Below are 19,511 nucleotides of genomic sequence, written 5' to 3' on the forward strand. Positions count from 1 at the left end.
CAAACTTAGCAAAATTCACAGAAATAACAGTTTTCCCGACTTTTTTTCTAAACGCTTGCAGATATTGACATGATTTTTGGTATATAAATTCTCCATGATAAGTTACAGATCAAGTGTATGTTTTTTTCCGCTCTGATGAAAATTTACAGAAATAACAGTTTTCTTGACTTTTTTTCTATATGTTTGCAGATATTGACATGATTTTTAGTAAAGAAATTCAACATAAGTTACAGGACAAGTTTGTAGTTGGTTCCGCTCTGATGATTTTTGTCCCCTTTCGGCAAATGCCGAAGAGGACTTAGGTTTGCACTCCGTCTGTCCGTCAGTCACACTTGGTTTTCTGGACTTTTTCCGATTGATTTTATATTTTGTATATAGTCTTATCATGACAAGTTGGAAGTTAAGTTCGAATGACATTATGGTTTAATGATTTTTACAGAAGTTATGGTCCTTGGACATAGAAAATTTCATGAAATTTTATGTTTTTCGGACTTTTTTTGTAATGCCTCATCCAGTTGATTTCATATTTGGGATATAGTCTTATCATGACAAATTACAAGTTAAGTTTGAATGACCTTACGGTTGAATGATTTTTATGGAAGTTATGGCCCTTGGACATAGAAAATTTCATGAAATTTTATGTTTTCTGAACTTTTTTTTGTAATGCCTCATCCAATTGATTTCATATTTGGTATATAGTCTTATCATGACTAGTGACAAGACAAGTTTGAATGATGTTAAGGTTGAATGATTTTTACAGAAGTTGCGTCCCTTGGACATAGAAAATTTCATAAAATTTTATGTTTTCCAGACTTTTCTTTGTAATGCCTCATCCAATTGATTTGATATTTGTTAGCTAGTCTTATCATGACAAGTTACAAATTAAATTTAAATATTATGGCGGCAAAATGGTTTATATGGAACTTATGGCCCTTTGACATAAGAAATTACCTAAAATTTTATGTTTCATCATTTTGATACAAATTGCTACTGTCATTCTAGAGTTATTTGCCCTTCAATTCATAATAAGGAAGTTTTTTTTCAACTTTCCAGGTGATAGAAAGAGAATGTCTTTATGCAGCTTTCTGTAATGCAAAAATGTTATTATCTACTGTAAAATGAAGCTCAGGTTTGATTTTGATGGAATTTGCTTTTGCTGTTCAAGAGTTATTTTCTCTTGATTGTTAAAAAATAACACCATCCATTGTTAGTTCACATATATAAAAAAAAATCTCGTAAAGGCAATGAGTTCAAAGGCTGAAAGGGGACACTGTATTGCATCAGCAATACTGTCAGAATGCTTGTTACCAAAATAACGGGCCTTGAACTTAGCTAAATTCACAGAAATAACCGTTTTTCAGACTTTTTTTTTCTAAATGTTTGCAGATTATGACATGATTTTTGCTCTATAAGTTCACCATGATAAGTTACAGGTGAAGTGTATGCTTTGTTCCGCTACGATGATATTTACTTTGGATTAACTAAAACTCAAAGAAATTACAGTGTGGAGTTTGAAACTACCATTCTGAGTAACAGAATTTAGTTAGAACATAAAGGTCTAAAGCCTAAAAAACACTCTTATTCCTTTTTTTATCGGGGTCCTTCTACATGTATTTCTCTTACAAACAAATTCACTTAAGTATCCAACATGGGGACGTGTGGGGTATGTGAGCGCGCTCACTAAGGTTCTTCAATTGTTTCTGAGTAATTGAACTTAACTTCAATCAATGGGGGATGAGTGTACCATGTTCTTTAGGGCAGCTAATGAATTAGCATTGGTTGTACATGATGTAAATACCATCTGAAGTTATATTACTTCCATTAACAATACTGTAAAGATATTATTCTATGGTTACTTGGGGATCCTGTCAAGTTAATGTATTCATGGGCATAAATTTTAGCAAAAAGATTAATTAATTTTGCAGGTACTATTTTTTGTGCTTTTCAGACCACCACGAAAATTAATTCATTTACTCTTTTAAATATACAAGTTAAATAATATTGCCCCTTACAGTTTCTTAAGAGAATTCCATTGTTTAGAAAGGCAAGAAAGTACAAAATGAACTCAATGGCAGTCAGATCTTGTCTTTTTCATTTTGAGCACATGTGCTCATATATTAAAGTTAGCAAATTGCAGCCTATTTAAACATGATGTGTATATCCTTTAGAAGCAGTGATGTGGGATGCAAAGGTTGTAACAAGATACAATTCACTTCTGTACATGTTAACTTCTATACATGTTAACGCTGTCAATACTATCATGTTTAAGTTAATCTCAGCTTGAAAGAAAAAAAAGATTGACATTCTTCTGTGTTATTTTTTCTAGCCTTACCTTTTTATTTCAGGGTTTGAGAAAAGAAAAAGATATCCTAATTTTGTCAAGGCTCTTACATCACAGCGGTTTGCTGAGGTGATATTCCTACCCCAGTTAGATAACAGGTCATCTAATATAGAGACAGTCGCAACAAAAGTTGATGAAGGTATGTCTTGATTCTGTGTCTTCTGTTCAAGGTTTAATATGAGACAGGTGTAACCTGTAAGTGGACATAATTGAATGTATTGATATCTTTTTACAGTTTTACATCAACAACGATTTATTTATTTCTTCATAATTTATCAAGCCTTAAGACTTGAGCTAAAGTATTTAATGTTGTTAACGATACAAAACTAAAAAGATGCTTGCTTTATATTACACTTGGTATTACCAGTTGACTTCCTGTTAGACTGAAATCAGGCTCTCTGTGCTTCAAAGGTCACACATAATTTTGTGTGTTGCTTGATAAAAATAAAACATGTTGGAAGCAATTTTAGTGGCTGTTCAATATCAGCTTCCTATGACTTCGCCATTTTATTGAATGAATTATGATGTTATCTTATATAATCTTGTTGTTATCTTAATCTTAGGAGTTATATATATACTTATTGTTGATTAGACTAGGCAGCACTCTTGTTAAGTGTATGTAGTACATGTATTAGAACATGTATAGATTCAGGTGATGTGTTAGAAACTTTTCTTCTCATTTATAAGGCAGTTTATGTCTTTTGGGGGGGGGGGGTTTCTTGGTAATTTTTTTTTCGTATCCTGTAATTCAAATTAAAATTTTATGTACTTACCAAAACTTTGAATTTTAAAGTTGATGCTATTTATTGATATTGCAGATTCAGACATATTAATTAAACAGACACATAGACCTGTCTACTGGTTCCATAATCTTTCCTTGTAATTTGTAATTTTTTAAGGTAATTTATGTATTGGGGCTTTCTTGGCAAATTTTTCATGTACCCTCCCAAAACTTTAAATTTTAAAGTTGATCCTATTTATTAATATTGCAGATGCAGACATAATATTAGACAGCCACTTGGACATGTCTACTGGTTCTGTAATACAGTATCTGTGTTGTAGTGGCTGTACAAAGGATGTTGTAGGGATACAGGTTTTGAGAAAGGGAGATAAATCTAAAGACATAGAGGACAACCAGGTAGGAGTCATGTCATACTTTATTGATTGTGGTCATAAGTTAATGATTAGTCAGAGGTATTTACATGTATAAAATTTAACTTGGTCATCACCAATGGTGGTGTCTTGAACTGAGTTCACAGTTTTTCACTTTAACAATATCATGTTCAAGTAAAAATACAGACCCTGTAACATTCAATTTTCTATTACTGGTATATTGTATATCGTTCAATGACTTAGTGTTGAACACTCACCACACATCACTCGGATTGTATTGAGTAGTGAACTGGCTCTTAGCTTGATCATTAACTTGTCAAACAGTCTATTGTACCCAACTCACAAGTGGGTGGAATATTGGAATCATCTGTCTGTCTGAATTTGCCACAATTTTCTTTGCTCCCTATAGACAGATTGATTCCAAATTTTGGCTTCATATAGATGGAGCATACATTATAAGTAATTTTTTGTGCTGTCCAATATCAATTTTCTGTTTCATGGGTCTTGGCCAATTTTCATTATATGTAATGATAGAGAAAATTTTCATCACAAAATTTTCTGCTCCCACTGGATGGATTGATTTCAAATTTGGTTTGTGGCTTTTATAAATGGGGCATATGGTGTAGATAATTTTGGTTGCCTACCAATACCAACTTCCTGTATAAAAGGGGGTACGTTTAGCCTAACAATGGTTGCAACTTCATGTTTCATGTTTTCACAACTGTTTGAATGATTCTAGCATATTAAATATGTAACAGCAACCGAACATCTAATACACATGGCTTTTACATGTATATCAGGTAAATTACTACATGTCTTTGTTATATATGTACATTAAATAACATATGTTAATCTGGAAAAAAATGAAATAGGATAACTTAAATAATTGTCAGTTTTACTAACTGTTCGTTATGAAATATGACTTTTTATTACAATTGTTCTATTTTTAGGTTTGGATAGTGAGCTCGCTAGTAGATACATCACAGTCATGAAGTCTTAATGAATAATGTCACTGGCTGAATTCATAGATGGATTTGTTGAAGACGGCTACAAAATGTGTACCTAGGAGCAAATCAGAATGTCATGTATAACCAAAATATGTAAGCAAATAGAAACACTGCAATGAAGGAGATAAAAATATATATAAGTGAACTGGTCAGTTGCCCGAGTGGAGTAACATACAATGAATGTTGTCTCGAGCCCAGACTCCACTGCACTGATACAATGGGCATTATGTTTACTTTGATATGAATTTTACAAACTTATATATGAATGTTTGCCAATGTGGGTTCACAATTTAACAGGAAATATAAGTAACAGGTGATTTACCATTTGTTAGGTAGACTTTAGGGCTGACTGATGTTTTAGGGTACAACCTGATCATCTATGTATGAATACTTTTGTATGCTAGTTAAGGCCAACTAAAAATTATTCTATGCTTCTCAGGGAGCTATTTTTTGAATGTCTCAGTACCCATGCATCTTCATTACCATGGAATAAAAACAAAAATGGTTCTCATAATTTTTTTTTTTGGATATTAACATAAAAAGTATTCTAATCATTTTTTTGTAGGGGGTTGTGGGAGGAAACCAAAAGGTAAAAAGAAATTTTTTTTCATGAAATATGGTATGAAAACCATGAAACGGCTAAATTTTTATGTAAACATTGTTTTATACTTGATACCTGGAAAATTATGGTTTAAGTTTTAATCTTATTTAATGAATTTGTTTTGTTATAAAGCATGAATTGTTAGATTTATACAATGTCATTAAATGATAACAGTAATTGAAAACATTGTATTTTTTATGATACATTAAACATATGTAAACAGAACGACTTTGTAAATCTATATCCTATTACACCTCCATCATTAATGCCTAACTGGGAAAATAAATTGATATGATGAAATGGAACAAATACACCTATATATAATCTAAATCCAAAGTAGTAAATACTTTCAGAGATCTCCAACAAGTGTAAACACACTGTTAAGTAAGCACTTAAAGGTTCTGATGATAGTAATAAAAGCCACAGTATCAGAATGATGACAATTCTTCAAAATAAAAATTAAAGCAATGACACAGACACATTAATGACTTACAACTTTTGATTATGGACAGGGTACATGTATCAAAGATTGACGTGTAGTAGATAAGAATTTAACTCAAATTATCTCCCTTTACAGCAATAAAAAATGTATGGATTAAGAAATTATGTCATGTTAAAACAAGCATAAAGCATCAAGGTGGAAATGCTACTCTATGTCCCTAAGGTTAGTCTTGCAAAATAGTAATAAATCATGGTCCTCTGAAACACATCTCATCCTTTGTAAATTGCATTTCCATGTTGATATGCTAGCATGATCTTGTCCTTCAATGCTTTGTCAAAATCAATGTGACTGAAACAGTCATTTTACATGCATCATACAGCTGGTATTATGATTATGTTAATATTTCTATGTGTTCTTATGTAGTACACTAAGATCATAATAGAGGCGTTTCTAGAGAAGTGACATTGACCTTGTTGCTTTTATATTTAGTAAACGATTACAAGCGATGAATGCAATGAAATGTGACCCGTTCATTACAATTATTGTGCAATTGAAAGCAGGGTTTTACACTATTTAGAGACCTCCTTTGTTTACAAAGCAAACATGTTGCACCATGTTAGAAAACTCAATGATTGTAGGAGGGGAAAAATTAAACCTGGTTAAACCCCACAAAAATTTGCATCAGTCTCAAGAAACATGTATTAAGGAATTCCCAAGTATAATAATGAACTGCTTGTCATTCTTCATACAAAAACCAAGAAATACTTGAAGGGGTTTGATGTCCTGATGGCGGAAAATTCACTTTAATTTTACAATGTCATCCTGTTTTTTCCAGAGCAAAGGTGTTAATTGGTTTTATCTCTGGCCAAGTCATATAAAAAACTTACAAAAATTGTTAGCCACTGCTTCTCTATGAATTATGAAATGTATAGAAAACAGAGCAATAGAATGACAACAAATGTGTCAGATTAGGGTGATAAAACCTCCAGGCTACTCTAGCTGATAATGACATGTTAGTTCTTCTATCACTATGTGATAAGGCCACTATTCACTTTGGGATGTTGATCATGTCATAAATTATAACTTCAAGAATAACTACTGAGTATATAAATCATTTAATGTAAAAATATATTTCAGTCATCAACAAGTATAACAAATTACTATGTAATTACAGATGCAAAACATTCAATACCTATTATAAAAATTAAATACATTCTATTGAAGCATACTCATTCTCATATTACAAAACAGTTCTCTTAAAGAGAAGAATTCACTCAATACAAAACTGACCTGTCCTCTAACCACACACTCATCCATTCACATCAAGTACATACCACAGATTACCATGGAAACATCTGATTGAAGCATCTTGGATATAATAGCTAGAACCACTAAATGATATAAGAGGTGCATAGGTAAAACAAATTGTCCACATTATTTTGCACAATATTTAGGCAACTATAACAAAAAAAACAAGAATAAACAATGTTTACTCTATCAATTTAAGAATTTAGAGATAGTGAAATACAAAGACCTTTGAGGAAGGTTAATCATGCGTTGATAAGTTTCATGTAACCTGGTCTTGCATATCTTCTAAAATTTAAAATACATGTATTCTAGCTTTAAGTATCTTTCTTGAATATATTTCACTTGAAAATGATGCAATGTTCAATGCATGCCATTTTCAGATGGGCAGATCCCAGGGGGACCTGTCCCCTCTATGAATTTGAAAATTTATGAAAATAACTCATTTTTGTTTGTATATGCATGAATAAAATAATGTCTAACAAATATTTCTTGTGGGCCCTCTGGTTCCCCTTTGGTAATTCTCAGGATCCATCACTTTTCCACTTGAAGTAATATTTAACATGAGGTATAATTGATTGATTCAAATGAGCCTGGATATAATTCAGGTACCAATATCAGATTATAAACCCCACCACACAAATTGAAAGGTATTATGTGGTACTCTCCAAAAAGTAGTGTGTCCATCCGTCTGTCTGTCCCTGATGGATTCCAGATGATAACTTGAGAACAGATCAATAATATCTTTTGAAATTTTGTACAACTAATACAGGTTAAGTTCAATCCCAAAGTTTTCTAGTTAGGCCAATTAAAATATTTTGCTATCCTTTATTCACCATTACGCGGCAGGCATCACTTAATATTTCATTAATTCCCTATATTTTGCATTGTGGTGAATAATGAAAATAGCTAGCTCAAGACAGATTAAATAAATACAAATCAACATCCTTAAATTTGATTAATACAAATATTCTAGTTTAACTGAGGTAAATACAATCTCCATACCGTCTACTGTAGTATTAAAGTAAGAAAATTATTCTGATCAAACCTGCTATATAATTGTAACTGTAGTACAGTGGAATATAAAACATGTATTTTGTACTACTTCAGTAGGGATGAATAACAAAATCTAGAATAAAAATGTAATAAGTGCACACAGTTAGAGGTAATAGTACATGTATATTTGAAGCAAACCAGTTTCTTGTACATTGCATAAAAAAAAAACCTTTTAAATCTTATTTCGGCCTCGCATATAATTGTCTCCATAAATACATGTACATGAAAATATAATATGCCTTTTGTAAAAAAGGATCTTTAAACAAATAATTATCTTTTTCTATGTTTGATTAAGTTTTTTTTTTTTTTTTACTGAATTTGTTGATTAATATCTAATTTTTTGATACTCCATATATAAACTTCAAAAAGAACATGAACCTCACAAATTTATACTGCAAAGAAAATTACTGTTACAAAGTATATAACTACTGTAAAGTAAGGTTAAAAGTAGGAAGGAACCGATTCTTAACAATACTGAATCACAGTCTGGATGAGTTATATTTCCTATACTCCATACCAGCTATTGACCGTCTATGTACTTCATCAGGTCCATCAGCCAATCGTATCACTCTGGCATTAATATAAAATCCTACCAACGGGAAGTCTCCACTTAACCCTGCACCACCATGGGCCTGTAAAGAAAATGTCCTGGTCTTTAGTTATGCAGTGGGTTCAAATAAGAATAAGATAGCTAGGACTACCAATATTTGACTTGAAGGCTGAAACCTAACCAAGTGACGATGCAAGTCCTATAAATTTAGTAATGGCAAGACCTGGTCCTGTTAGATCCAATGATCTTAAATATAAGGAAGTGATTGTTATTGGATTGCCATGATATAAGGAAGTGATTGTTATTGGATCTTCTCTAATTGAATTGCCATGATATAAGAGTAAATTCACATAAAATAATTTTTTTTATGATATTTGTGTGATATTACATCAAAATAGTGACTGGAATACAATAATAAACTGCTGTGTAAATCTAATACACTAATTTCCCCATTTTCTGTGTTTAAAGTGCCACAACTTAGAAATAAGGAAAAAAAAAAGAAGAGCTTACTTCCATGAAAACATGAAAAAAATGTTTCCCAATATATGGCATAACTACAGGAAGAATGTATTAAAATTTAAAGCCACTGTGATGAGAACTTGCTGAAAAAACTGAAGGAAAAAACAGAACACACGGATACACAGATACACACTGACACTCAGACGAGGGTAAAACAGTGTAGCCTCCTCTCCTTTAGAGTGGGGGTATAATTACATTGTACCAAAAATTATTGAAATCCCTTAAACCTTATTGGAGTTATCAAACAACCTTTGGACAAAAGCTGATAGAAGGAGATCATGTCCATCAAAAAGTGAACTATAGTCAAACTGAACAACATGTTATGTCACAGTTCTTATCAGAGGTGGATCAATGATTTTAGATTTGGGGGGGGGGGGGGGACACATAGTTAAAATTTCGCCGAGCGGAGCAAGGCAAAAAAAATTTTAGGTGGGGGGGCACACCCGCCATGCCTATGCCTGAATCCATCCCTGCTTATTGTAATTTATTTTTTTGCATATTCCTCTACAGAACCAGTAATAAGGGTATACACTGACCAATGCATGGTGCATTTATCTTGTGGTGAATCTGATAGAGTTTCTTAACTGGTAAAATAAAAAAAACCTTACAGAGTGTGCCAATAGTTGTATTCTTTAGAAAAGTTAAGTCCCTATAACAAAAAAAGTGGTCCACCTTGACAAATATTCAAAAACTCAATTCCATCCAAGTTTTCATTACAATTAACCATTCACCAAACTTAAAGGATATTAGTGAAACAAAATGAAGGTGCTATGTAGCCCTCAAGCTAAATTATGCCCCTCCTAAAAAAGTGGTCCCTCTTGACCTATTAATGTGAAAAATCAGTCTCATCCAAGCTTTTATAGCTACTTAGTATTTGGCTAATTAAGTCTGGAGAAAGTGGTAAAGAAATGGAGGTGCTATACTAGTCCCAAGCCTTAATAATTAATTTTTAACTTAGTCCCATTTAAACAAAAAGTGCACATAGACTGATTTGTCTGAAAATCAATCCCATCAAGGCTACTGGATGACAATATATTATGGCACATGGACATGTAAAAACATACTTCTGTAATTTGTTGAATGAGGTTTAATTAGGTTTGGCACTTGCAACATATTTGTAAAATTTTAGTTTTGACAAGGCTTCACACAAAATTACCCTATATTTGTTTTATTTTGTAAACTACCACTATTTACAAAATTACAGCCAATTACTGGAGTTTGTTCGCATGTAAATACAAAATCTCAGACATCTGACTTCCTAACCTACACACTAGTTCATGTGGGCAAACCCATAGGCCATATGAGCTATTGCCATCACTTGGCGTCCGTTGTTGTCGTCGTCGTTAACAATTTTTCAAAACTCTTCTCCCCTGAAACTACTGGACCAATAAGAACCAAACTTGGGGTACCGTGCATAGAACTGATATGGGGATTTTTAATCTGTTGAAAAACATGGCTGCTGTTACAAAAAATTGAACATGGGGATCAGAGAGTAGTTTTTCGCATATATCTCCAAAACCGTTAGGTTTAGCCAAATTCTCAGGGGCAAAAGTGTTCAGCATGATGAGATCTATCTGTAGTAAAAATTTCCGGTTTAATCCGTTCAGCCATGTTGGAGTTATTGCCCTTTTTCGACGTTTTTTTTGCTATTTTAAATGTTATTTCATTCAAAAATCTTCTCCTCTGACACTACTTGACCAATTGGAACAAAACTTGGTGTGAATGTTCCTTGGTAAATCTTGCATAAAACTGATGTGGGGATTTTTGATCCGTAAAAAAACATGGCTGTTGTTACTAAAAATAGAAAAAGAAGGTCAGACTGTAGTTTTTTGCATATATTTCCAAAACCATTAGGTTTAGCAAAATTATCTATAACTGAAATGAACCCTTATTATAAGGCCTTCAAAAGTCTTCAGAGATCAAAGATGTCAGACAACTCCTTGTAAGAGTTATTGCCCTTGAAAGATGCAAAATGACGTTTTTTTTGTTTTTTTTTTTCAATTTTCAGCCAATATCTTGAAAACTATAATAGATAGAAAGAAACTTTCTATCGCTGAAATGATCTTTATGATAGTCCTACCAAAGTTTTCTTGAGTCAAAATTGACAACTCCTTGTTAAATCTATTGCCCTTGAAAGACAAACTTGAACCAGGTGAGCGATTCAGGCTCCTGGGAACCTCTTGTTTTAAGACGGTCTCATTCAAGTTGATGTTATATAGAAGAAAAAAAAACAAACCATTTTGAAGTCAAGAAAAAAATATCTCACCAACATTGAAAGAGAAAAATGTAATGTTCTGTCATGACCATTCAACCTTCTTAATAATGTAGAGTATTTTAATGCTGTAAATGTACTTATTTTCATGGTTGATGGTTGGCAAGCATTATGGAGGGCATTTTAGTTAGCTTTATTGTTGAAAGTAACCATATGAATATTTGCAAGTACCTTTCACAAGTAAAGGAATAAATACTAACTGAAACATCTGTGAAAATGAATCCCCCAAAATAAGGAAAATAACAGTACTTCAATCATATTATTCATAAAAGGTGGAATAGCAACCCCAAGAAATCACAGACCTTGAAAGACCAAATCTGTATATATTTGCAGTTATAAAAGGTTAACAGTACAACTATTATTAAAAATTAAGCAGATCAAGAATATTAAATACATTGCCTTAGTAAGACATAACAACTCCAGTTATGGCTACTCCATCTCCCATAATCTCTGGTTTTAAATATCTCCCGTAAACTACTTTTACTTGCACTTATATTTCTTGATATAGTTTCTATGGGGCCTACAGAAGTATTTGCAATAAAAAAAAAATGGGAATAAGAGATGCATGAATCCCTAATTATGAGCCCTCTGCCTGGTTTTCAGGCACAGTTGTACCATAATTAATGTCAAATTTACTAAGCAGCAACATAATCAAGATACTATTCACACTATATAGAAGCATACATATACATAGTATATAGGTTAACTAAATCAGTGCAATATAAATAATTAAATTGTGAATATGAAAGAAAACATGCAGCTAAAAATAAACACAACCCACATTAAAGAGAATCCTCCAACAAAATCAAGGAAAATTTTAGCATCCCCTACATAAAATGTAAGATTTGTGGGAGGTTGTTGGTTGCAATTACTATCTTTTGTGTGAAAAATACTAAATAATTGTTGGACATTTTAAATCATTTTAGAGAAAAAAAATACAAAGAATGGATTCAGAAATTCAACTTCCATCCTCGTAAACAATGTTGCCCCATTACAGCATACTTGTAAAGTATGTCTTGACCAATCAGGAACATCATGAAAAGCAATCCCAGAATGCCATACAGTTTTTGAATCGATTCATTTTATGAAATATTTCAGGGAATCATTTTATTTTGTTTTACAATACCATACTTTTTGTTATCTGAAACTTGTTTCATACTACATCTGCTCAAATTGAGTAAAAATATGAATGAGGATAACAAGTTACAGGGCCGTAGTCAGGTTTTCTGAATGGAAGTACGAACTGATCCCTGATAAGCAATTTACTAGGTTATCTGGTATGATTTCTCTCTAATTACAGGCTAAAATGTAAATCAAAGTTTTTTTTTTTTCCAAGAGGGTATATCATCGCACCTGTCACACACTCCTTGGCTATGGCCTTGAGTTAAGTATAAATCAAACATTTTCTTAAACATTTTCATGGAAAAATAGTTTCAAGCCTATACTTTTGGCACAAAAATACACGTTAGTAAAAAAGACAGATCCATCATGCTAATAAAATCAGTATAACAAACTAGATTGTAACAAAAGCTAAAAATAAGAAATAAAACAAGCTCCCATAACCAAAGGCAAAACAAAAAGCAGAAATCAGTAAATCAGGTTAGTAACAACACAAAGTCTAAAACAGACCTTTACAATTTAGAACTGTTGTATTTCATGTATTCTATCCTGGCAATAGCACGCCGATGGACCTCGTCAGGACCGTCAGCTAGACGTAAAATTCTACCCCAAGTAAAAAACACGGCAAGGGGGTAGTCATCACTAACTCCTGCTCCGCCAAATGACTGAAACAGGTATTAAAACAACCTTTCTATTACAATTACACCATAAACTTGATCTGTATTAACGTACCTTCAGAAATCAAAAACTGAATTAACATGAACATGAGGTAAACACTATATGAAAATTTAAACCTTGGAGTTGAATGTTATATTAAGATAAAATGCTTCACAGGGCACAGCTTGATATGACTGCAGAAGTCAAACTCTGAACTGTTGGGGCAAGTATGGACACACCATTCTTGCTTGATACAGCTCTGAATTTCAACTGTTATTTGAATGAGGAAAAGAATTTGAACAGAATTGAAAAGACCCCTTTTTGGTCCCTTATTCCTCAATAAATACAACCCCCAAAACCAATACTTGCCTTCCTGTATAGCAATATCCATTTCCTTTTAGTCAAGTTATCATCTGTACATCAGGAAAATGCTTGTTTCTGCCTTTTTTTTTAAACAGTTTAAGTCACAAGGCCTGAAGTCCATACCTTCCTGTAGTTGTAGGACTGCTCTTAGAGATCCATTAACATTTAATTGAGGTATTGTCTAGACATCAGGAACATGTTTGTTTCTGGCCCCTTTTTGGGTCCCTCATTCCTTATCAGTTCAAGTTACAACCCAAAAAATGAATCCAAACCACTCTATTGTAGAATGGCACCTTATCGTGCAATTTCAAAGAGATTTATTAACTTACAGTCAAGTTATTGTCTGGACATTAGAAGATACTAGTTTCTGGCCCCCTTCCCCCCCACCTACAATGTGTAAGTCACAACCCCCAAAATCCATCCCAGTGGTTCATTAGGTGTATGACATCATGTGGTACAATTTCAAATAGATCCATTCTCATTTAATTGTGTTATTGTCCCACATCATAAAAATGCTTGTTTCTGGCCCCCTTTTTCCTTAAATAGTTCATTTCACAACCCCAAAAACAAATCCATGCCATTCACTTATAGTCAAGTTATTGTCCAGATATAGGGAAAAGGCTTTTTTTGGTCCCTGATTCCTACCCCAAAATCAATCCCAGCTTTTCTTTTGTGGTTTAACATCTTCTGACGTCATGAAAATGTTTGTTTCAAGCACCATTTTGACCCTTAATTCCTAAACTGTTCTCAAGTCACAGCCCAAAAACCACTTTCAGTCTCCCTTTCATGGTATGGCATCACATGGTTTAATTTCATAAAGATCTATACATTTATACTCAAGTTATTGTCCTCAATGAATAGCAACAGCATGATACCATATGGCCAGAATTTGTTTCTAGTTGTATAAAAATTGTATTTCTTTGCTGAAAATTTTGTTTGTAATTCAAATCATTTTAAATCATACAAGACAACAAAATTTGAATGACATTTTTTTAAAGTACATATTTGTACCCAACGTCTTCAATTTTGAGTATAATACACATTTAACACCCTTTTTAATTACCTAGTAGGTATTAAAGATCTATATAATAGCTTTTTATAATAAAAAAAACTTCATAAAGCTTATCAATGAAATGGAATATTATTTGAATTTTTATCTACCTATAAAGAGCATCTTCAAAAGATTTCAAAATGTATCACCAGTACACCAAAGAGCTAAGTGTCAAACATTGTGGAGTTTGCAAGACCAATGTTATTATCATTAAAGGTTTTGCATAGCTCTGGTTTTGAAAAAAAATTGACATAAAAATATTCATTTAATAATTTGATTTTGTCAATTCACTAGAGAGAATTTCAAAACTCACACTTTCCAAACTTATTGATTGGTGTTCATGTTTAGTAAGTTTGAATTTAACTTAAGTAGCATTCCAGCTAAGAATCATGCAAAATGTGATTCATGGGTAAAAAGCCTACATATTTTTATTTTTGATATTTTGTTTGAATTGCCATAGTAAACAGAAATTAAAATTCAGTTTTTCATATAACCCATGTTCTTAGGAGATAAAAATTATATAGAATGCACTGTAGATTTCAAAATTAAGGGAGATAACTCTGTAAATGACACCTAAATACAATAAAAACTATTGGATTTGCAATGTTGATTATCTCCTAAGAGCAGACAGATCTGAATGAATAATTACACAATTCATAGTATAGACCCATAAAACAACTTAATTACAAAAATTAAAATATGTAGCCTTTTTTAGGGTGTATCACATTTTTCAGATTTTGCGTGATTCTTACGAAGACAGTTACTTAAATATTCCAAACCATTTCAATATCTTTACTTTCACCCTTTTTTAATCTCAGGAAGATTTTAAATCTGCTTCAAAATTTGTTTGTACTCACCTGTATGGCTCTATCTAAAACCCTGAGTGTCATGTTCGGGGCTGCAACCTTAATCATGGCAATTTCTGGAGCTGCCACCTGAATAATAAATCTCTTTGTCAACAGCTTGAATTCAAATAAATGGAATCTGATTAAACTTAGCAAACATTTGCTATATTTACACAGGCTCAAAATGAAATAAAACAAATACACTGACAAGAAAAAACATAAAAATAAGTAATTTACAACAGGTTTCTTCATGTAATACGGGTTTTACTATGCATTTTCATTTCTGTAAAAAAAAATACAAAAATCATAGATCACAAATAAAAAAATCAGTTCTTACACTCCCATTTTCTTAATTACTAATTTGCTGCAATGCTAATAGAATTTTAATAAGAGTGGTTCAAAAGACAAAAAGTTTAATTTGCCAAAATATTGAAGCATTATCTTTTCTCATGAAAAGTTACTAACTTTAGATTTTGGCCAAGTAATTTCTTTATACATTCATTATATACAGACCGTTTTCCCTTATTTTACAATAATTTGATATGATGTGATTAGTTATCTTAGGGCAACATACAGTATTTGTAAAAACTTATTTGGTACTGTGACATTATTATATGTGATTCAAATAATCCAACTTTTTAATTAAGGATCAAATCTTAACTGGAATTGATTGAAATAAAATTAAAAGACTGGTCTATTTTTTACAAAGCTATGCTTGCAAAATCAACTTTGGATCAATTTATGGTTGCTCATAAATTCATGAAGCCTTTACTTGTGTATATCAACTAGTTTGAAAAATGAAAACAATTTGTAATTCTAACATAATGACCTTAAAAGACATTGAGACTACAACAGTGGTAAAACTTTGATAAACATATGACAGAATCATAAACATATGACAGAACCATAGACATATGACAGTCTAATTTCCAATATAATAGATAAGATTTGCAAAATTTTACTGACATCACAGAATTATGCTTCACAATTGTTGCCCTTTCATGCAATACACATGCTGCATCTTTTAAAAATAAGATGATACTAGTCCTGTTTAAATCAAATATGTCACTAAAACTCCATTGTATTATTGTTTTACCATAGGCTGACCATTTATGACGATATTTTACCCCTTGTTTTTGCTTGATTTTATTATTGTTTTACCGTAGACTGACCATTTATTACGATATTTTACCCCTTGTTTTTGCTTGATTTTATTATTGTTTTACCGTAGGCTGACCATTTATGACGATATTTTACCCCTTGTTTTTGCTTGATTTAATTATTGTTTTACCATAGGCTGACCATTTATGATGATATTTTACCATAGGCTGATCATTTATGACGATATTTTACCCCTTGTTTTTGCTTGATTTTATTATTGTTTTACCATAGGCTGACCATTTATAATGATATTTTACCATAGGCTGACCATTTATGACGATATTTTACCCCTTGTTTTTGCTTGATTTTATTATTGTTTTACCATAGGCTGACCATTTATGACGATATTTTACCATAGGCTGACCATTTATGATGATATTTTACCATAGGCTGACCATTTATGACGATATTTTACCCCTTGTTTTTGCTTGATTTTATTATTGTTTTACTGTAGACTGACCATTTATTACGATATTTTACCCCTTGTTTTTGCTTGATTTTATTATTGTTTTACTGTAGGCTGACCATTTATGACGATATTTTACCCCTTGTTTTTGCTTGATTTTATTATTGTTTTACCATAGGCTGACCATTTATGATGATATTTTACCATAGGCTGACCATTTATGACGATATTTTACCCCTTGTTTTTGCTTGATTTTATTATTGTTTTACCATAGGCTGACCATTTATGATGATATTTTACCATAGGCTGACCATTTATGATGATATTTTACCCCTTGTTTTTGCTTGATTTTATTATTGTTTTACCATAGGCTGACCATTTATGACGATATTTAACCATAGGCTGACCATTTATGACCATATTTAACCATAGGCTGACCATTTATGACGATATTTTACCCCTTGTTTTTGCTTGATTTTATTATTGTTTTACCATAGGCTGACCATTTATGACGATATTTTACCCCTTGTTTTTGCTTGATTTTATTATTGTTTTACCATAGGCTGACCATTTATGATGATATTTTACCATAGGCTGACCATTTATGACGATATTTTACCCCTTGTTTTTGCTTGATTTTATTATTGTTTTACCATAGGCTGACCATTTATGACGATATTTTACCCCTTGTTTTTGCTTGACGATAAAATAATGTGAAAAAATGGCCAGTATATGGTTAAACAATGATACAATGGAGTTTCCATGATTTATTTCCTTCAATAATCTTTCAGTAATTTTTCTGTGACCAATCTTTGACAATAATTAATTCACATGAGCAAATGCATATGAAATACCTTATTTCCATATAAATCCATCATGTGAGCAGCTTTAAGGACCAATAATCTGGTCTGTTCTATTTCAATCCTGGACTGAGCAACATCTGCCTGAATGGTTCCCTGTGCTGCTAGAGGTTTACCAAATGCTATTCTATTCTGAGTCTATAGAAAAAAAATATAAGATAATTATAACTTTATGACAGTTGCATTTACACTTTCATTTTGCCATAATAGTTGTACAAACTTTGATTTTCTTACTTTTTTTTCAATGCAGTATTGTAAAGGGATCTAGAAACAAATGATCAAGAACACTATGTCAAGCAGCAATCACTGCTACATAAATGTTGAATTCAAATTTGTTTTTGTTTATTTTCTCAATTAATCTAAACTGACTCATCATGTAAGTACTTTTACTTTGTCTCAATTTATTCAGTGTTTAATCCAAATACTTTAGGTTTTTCTTTATAATAATATAATTCATCTAACGAGTAAGTTTTCCATAGTTGCAAGCTGATAGGCCTTATAGAACAAATACTTCTATCCAGCGATCAACTGCCTTTTTCTATTTTTTAAAATTGCTGCAACCTCCACAACAGATCTGATAAAAGTTAAATTATTCATTTAATACCACTAGGCTACCATATCCCTATTATTTTATATGCAGTTTATTAACCATGTTAGGAACTGAATCAGCACACATGAATTCTGGTACCTTTTTTACATAGAGAGTCTAAGTTTGATAGTGTTGTGAAACTCTGTGTATGGCTTTGAATAAACATACCCTCTCTAACATTAGTTGAAGAGCCCTCTCAGCATGACCTATTAATCTCATACAATGATGTATTCTCCCAGGTCCCAAACGGCCTTGAGCTATTTCAAATCCACGACCTTCACCTAACAACATGTTGGTGACTGGTACTCGGACATTTTTAAAAACAACTTCTGCATGTCCAGCTAAAACAGGAGTGAACATTTAAATATAAATATTAAAAACAACAGAATTTTACAGTAGATATCGTTTATTATTTGGGTTGATTTCCTTTGTGTAACTTTGGTAATACTAGTAACAATCGGAACATTGAACTTTTATTACTGTTAATAATGGGGTTTGTAAGTCTCGTTCTAGTTTCAGTTTCCCTTCCGGAATTTTAGATGTAGAACATATTGAAATCCGAAGACCGGTCTGCATTTTATTGTTTACTTTTGGGAAATTGAAACGCTGTATCACAATGCAAAATCTTCTATTTTATGCTTTTCTTTATGTCTTTATCCAGTAGAACAAGATATTTGTCATTTTTTTATCAGTATTTTTTCACAAAGAGATATTTTGCTTTTAACATTGAACTCAATGCTATATTAATGACGAATCTCTATGCATTTGAATGGGAGATGAGGACACATTCTCATGAAATCACGGAATCATGTGACGAGACTTACATACCCTATAAATTAACTTTATAGATTTAACCAATAAAACATATTTAGGGTATATTTTTATAGCATTTTTAAAGGACAAGAGCCTTCTTAGTATACTATTAAAGTTTGATTTGAAATATTGTTTTTTACACATTGTGCAAACTGCTTTGATACTTGATTAGAAATGAATGATTTCACCATAATGTCAATAGTATTTGACAATGTCTGTCATTAATGTGCTTTTGTGTTATTAATTTACTTTTTTATTTTATTTTGAAAAAGTGTCATTGTTGATTTTATTACATTTGTTGTCGGGACCTTTCAGAGCTAACTTGAAGGTGTATTTACACATATTGAAGACCTTTTGGTGATCTCTGTATTTACCGTTTTAATAAAGGTTATACTGTGGAGCATTTGTTGCGTTTCTCCAGGCTTCATAGTATGATAGATG

At 31.9% G+C, this 19,511-nt stretch overlaps 2 protein-coding genes across 6 annotated transcripts in view; one reads left to right on the forward strand and one right to left on the reverse strand.

Moving 5' to 3' along the window:
• Nucleotides 1–5,287, forward strand: part of LOC148608398 (Fanconi anemia group J protein homolog) — a 56,882-nt gene extending 51,595 nt beyond the window's left edge. For all 3 annotated transcript variants that reach the window (XM_088546361.1, XM_088546363.1, XM_088546362.1), the window contains 3 exons: nt 2,346–2,480; nt 3,334–3,479; nt 4,405–5,287. In XM_088546361.1, coding sequence (XP_088402487.1) covers nt 2,346–2,480; nt 3,334–3,479; nt 4,405–4,446 — 323 coding nt within the window. In that variant the 3' untranslated portion in view covers nt 4,447–5,287. The remainder of the gene's footprint in view (nt 1–2,345; nt 2,481–3,333; nt 3,480–4,404) is intronic.
• Nucleotides 5,288–6,603: 1,316 nt separating this feature from the next.
• Nucleotides 6,604–19,511, reverse strand: part of LOC148608399 (acyl-CoA dehydrogenase family member 10-like) — a 59,282-nt gene continuing 46,374 nt past the window's right edge. For 2 of the 3 annotated variants that reach the window (XM_088546366.1, XM_088546364.1), the window contains exons 19-23: nt 18,426–18,598; nt 17,663–17,806; nt 15,254–15,331; nt 12,836–12,990; nt 8,360–8,497 (exon numbers count right to left, since the gene is read on the reverse strand). In XM_088546366.1, coding sequence (XP_088402492.1) covers nt 12,838–12,990; nt 15,254–15,331; nt 17,663–17,806; nt 18,426–18,598 — 548 coding nt within the window. In that variant the 3' untranslated portion in view covers nt 8,360–8,497; nt 12,836–12,837. Of the gene's footprint in view, nt 8,498–12,835; nt 12,991–15,253; nt 15,332–17,662; nt 17,807–18,425; nt 18,599–19,511 lie in introns of all 3 variants that reach the window. The other variant, XM_088546367.1, reaches the window with a different exon arrangement.

This window comes from Perna viridis, chromosome 9, assembly GCF_037379345.1.
Source record: "Perna viridis isolate PV_CMFRI_1.1 ecotype Kerala chromosome 9, ASM3737934v1, whole genome shotgun sequence".
In the NCBI taxonomy this organism is placed as follows: Eukaryota; Metazoa; Mollusca; class Bivalvia; order Mytilida; family Mytilidae; genus Perna; species Perna viridis.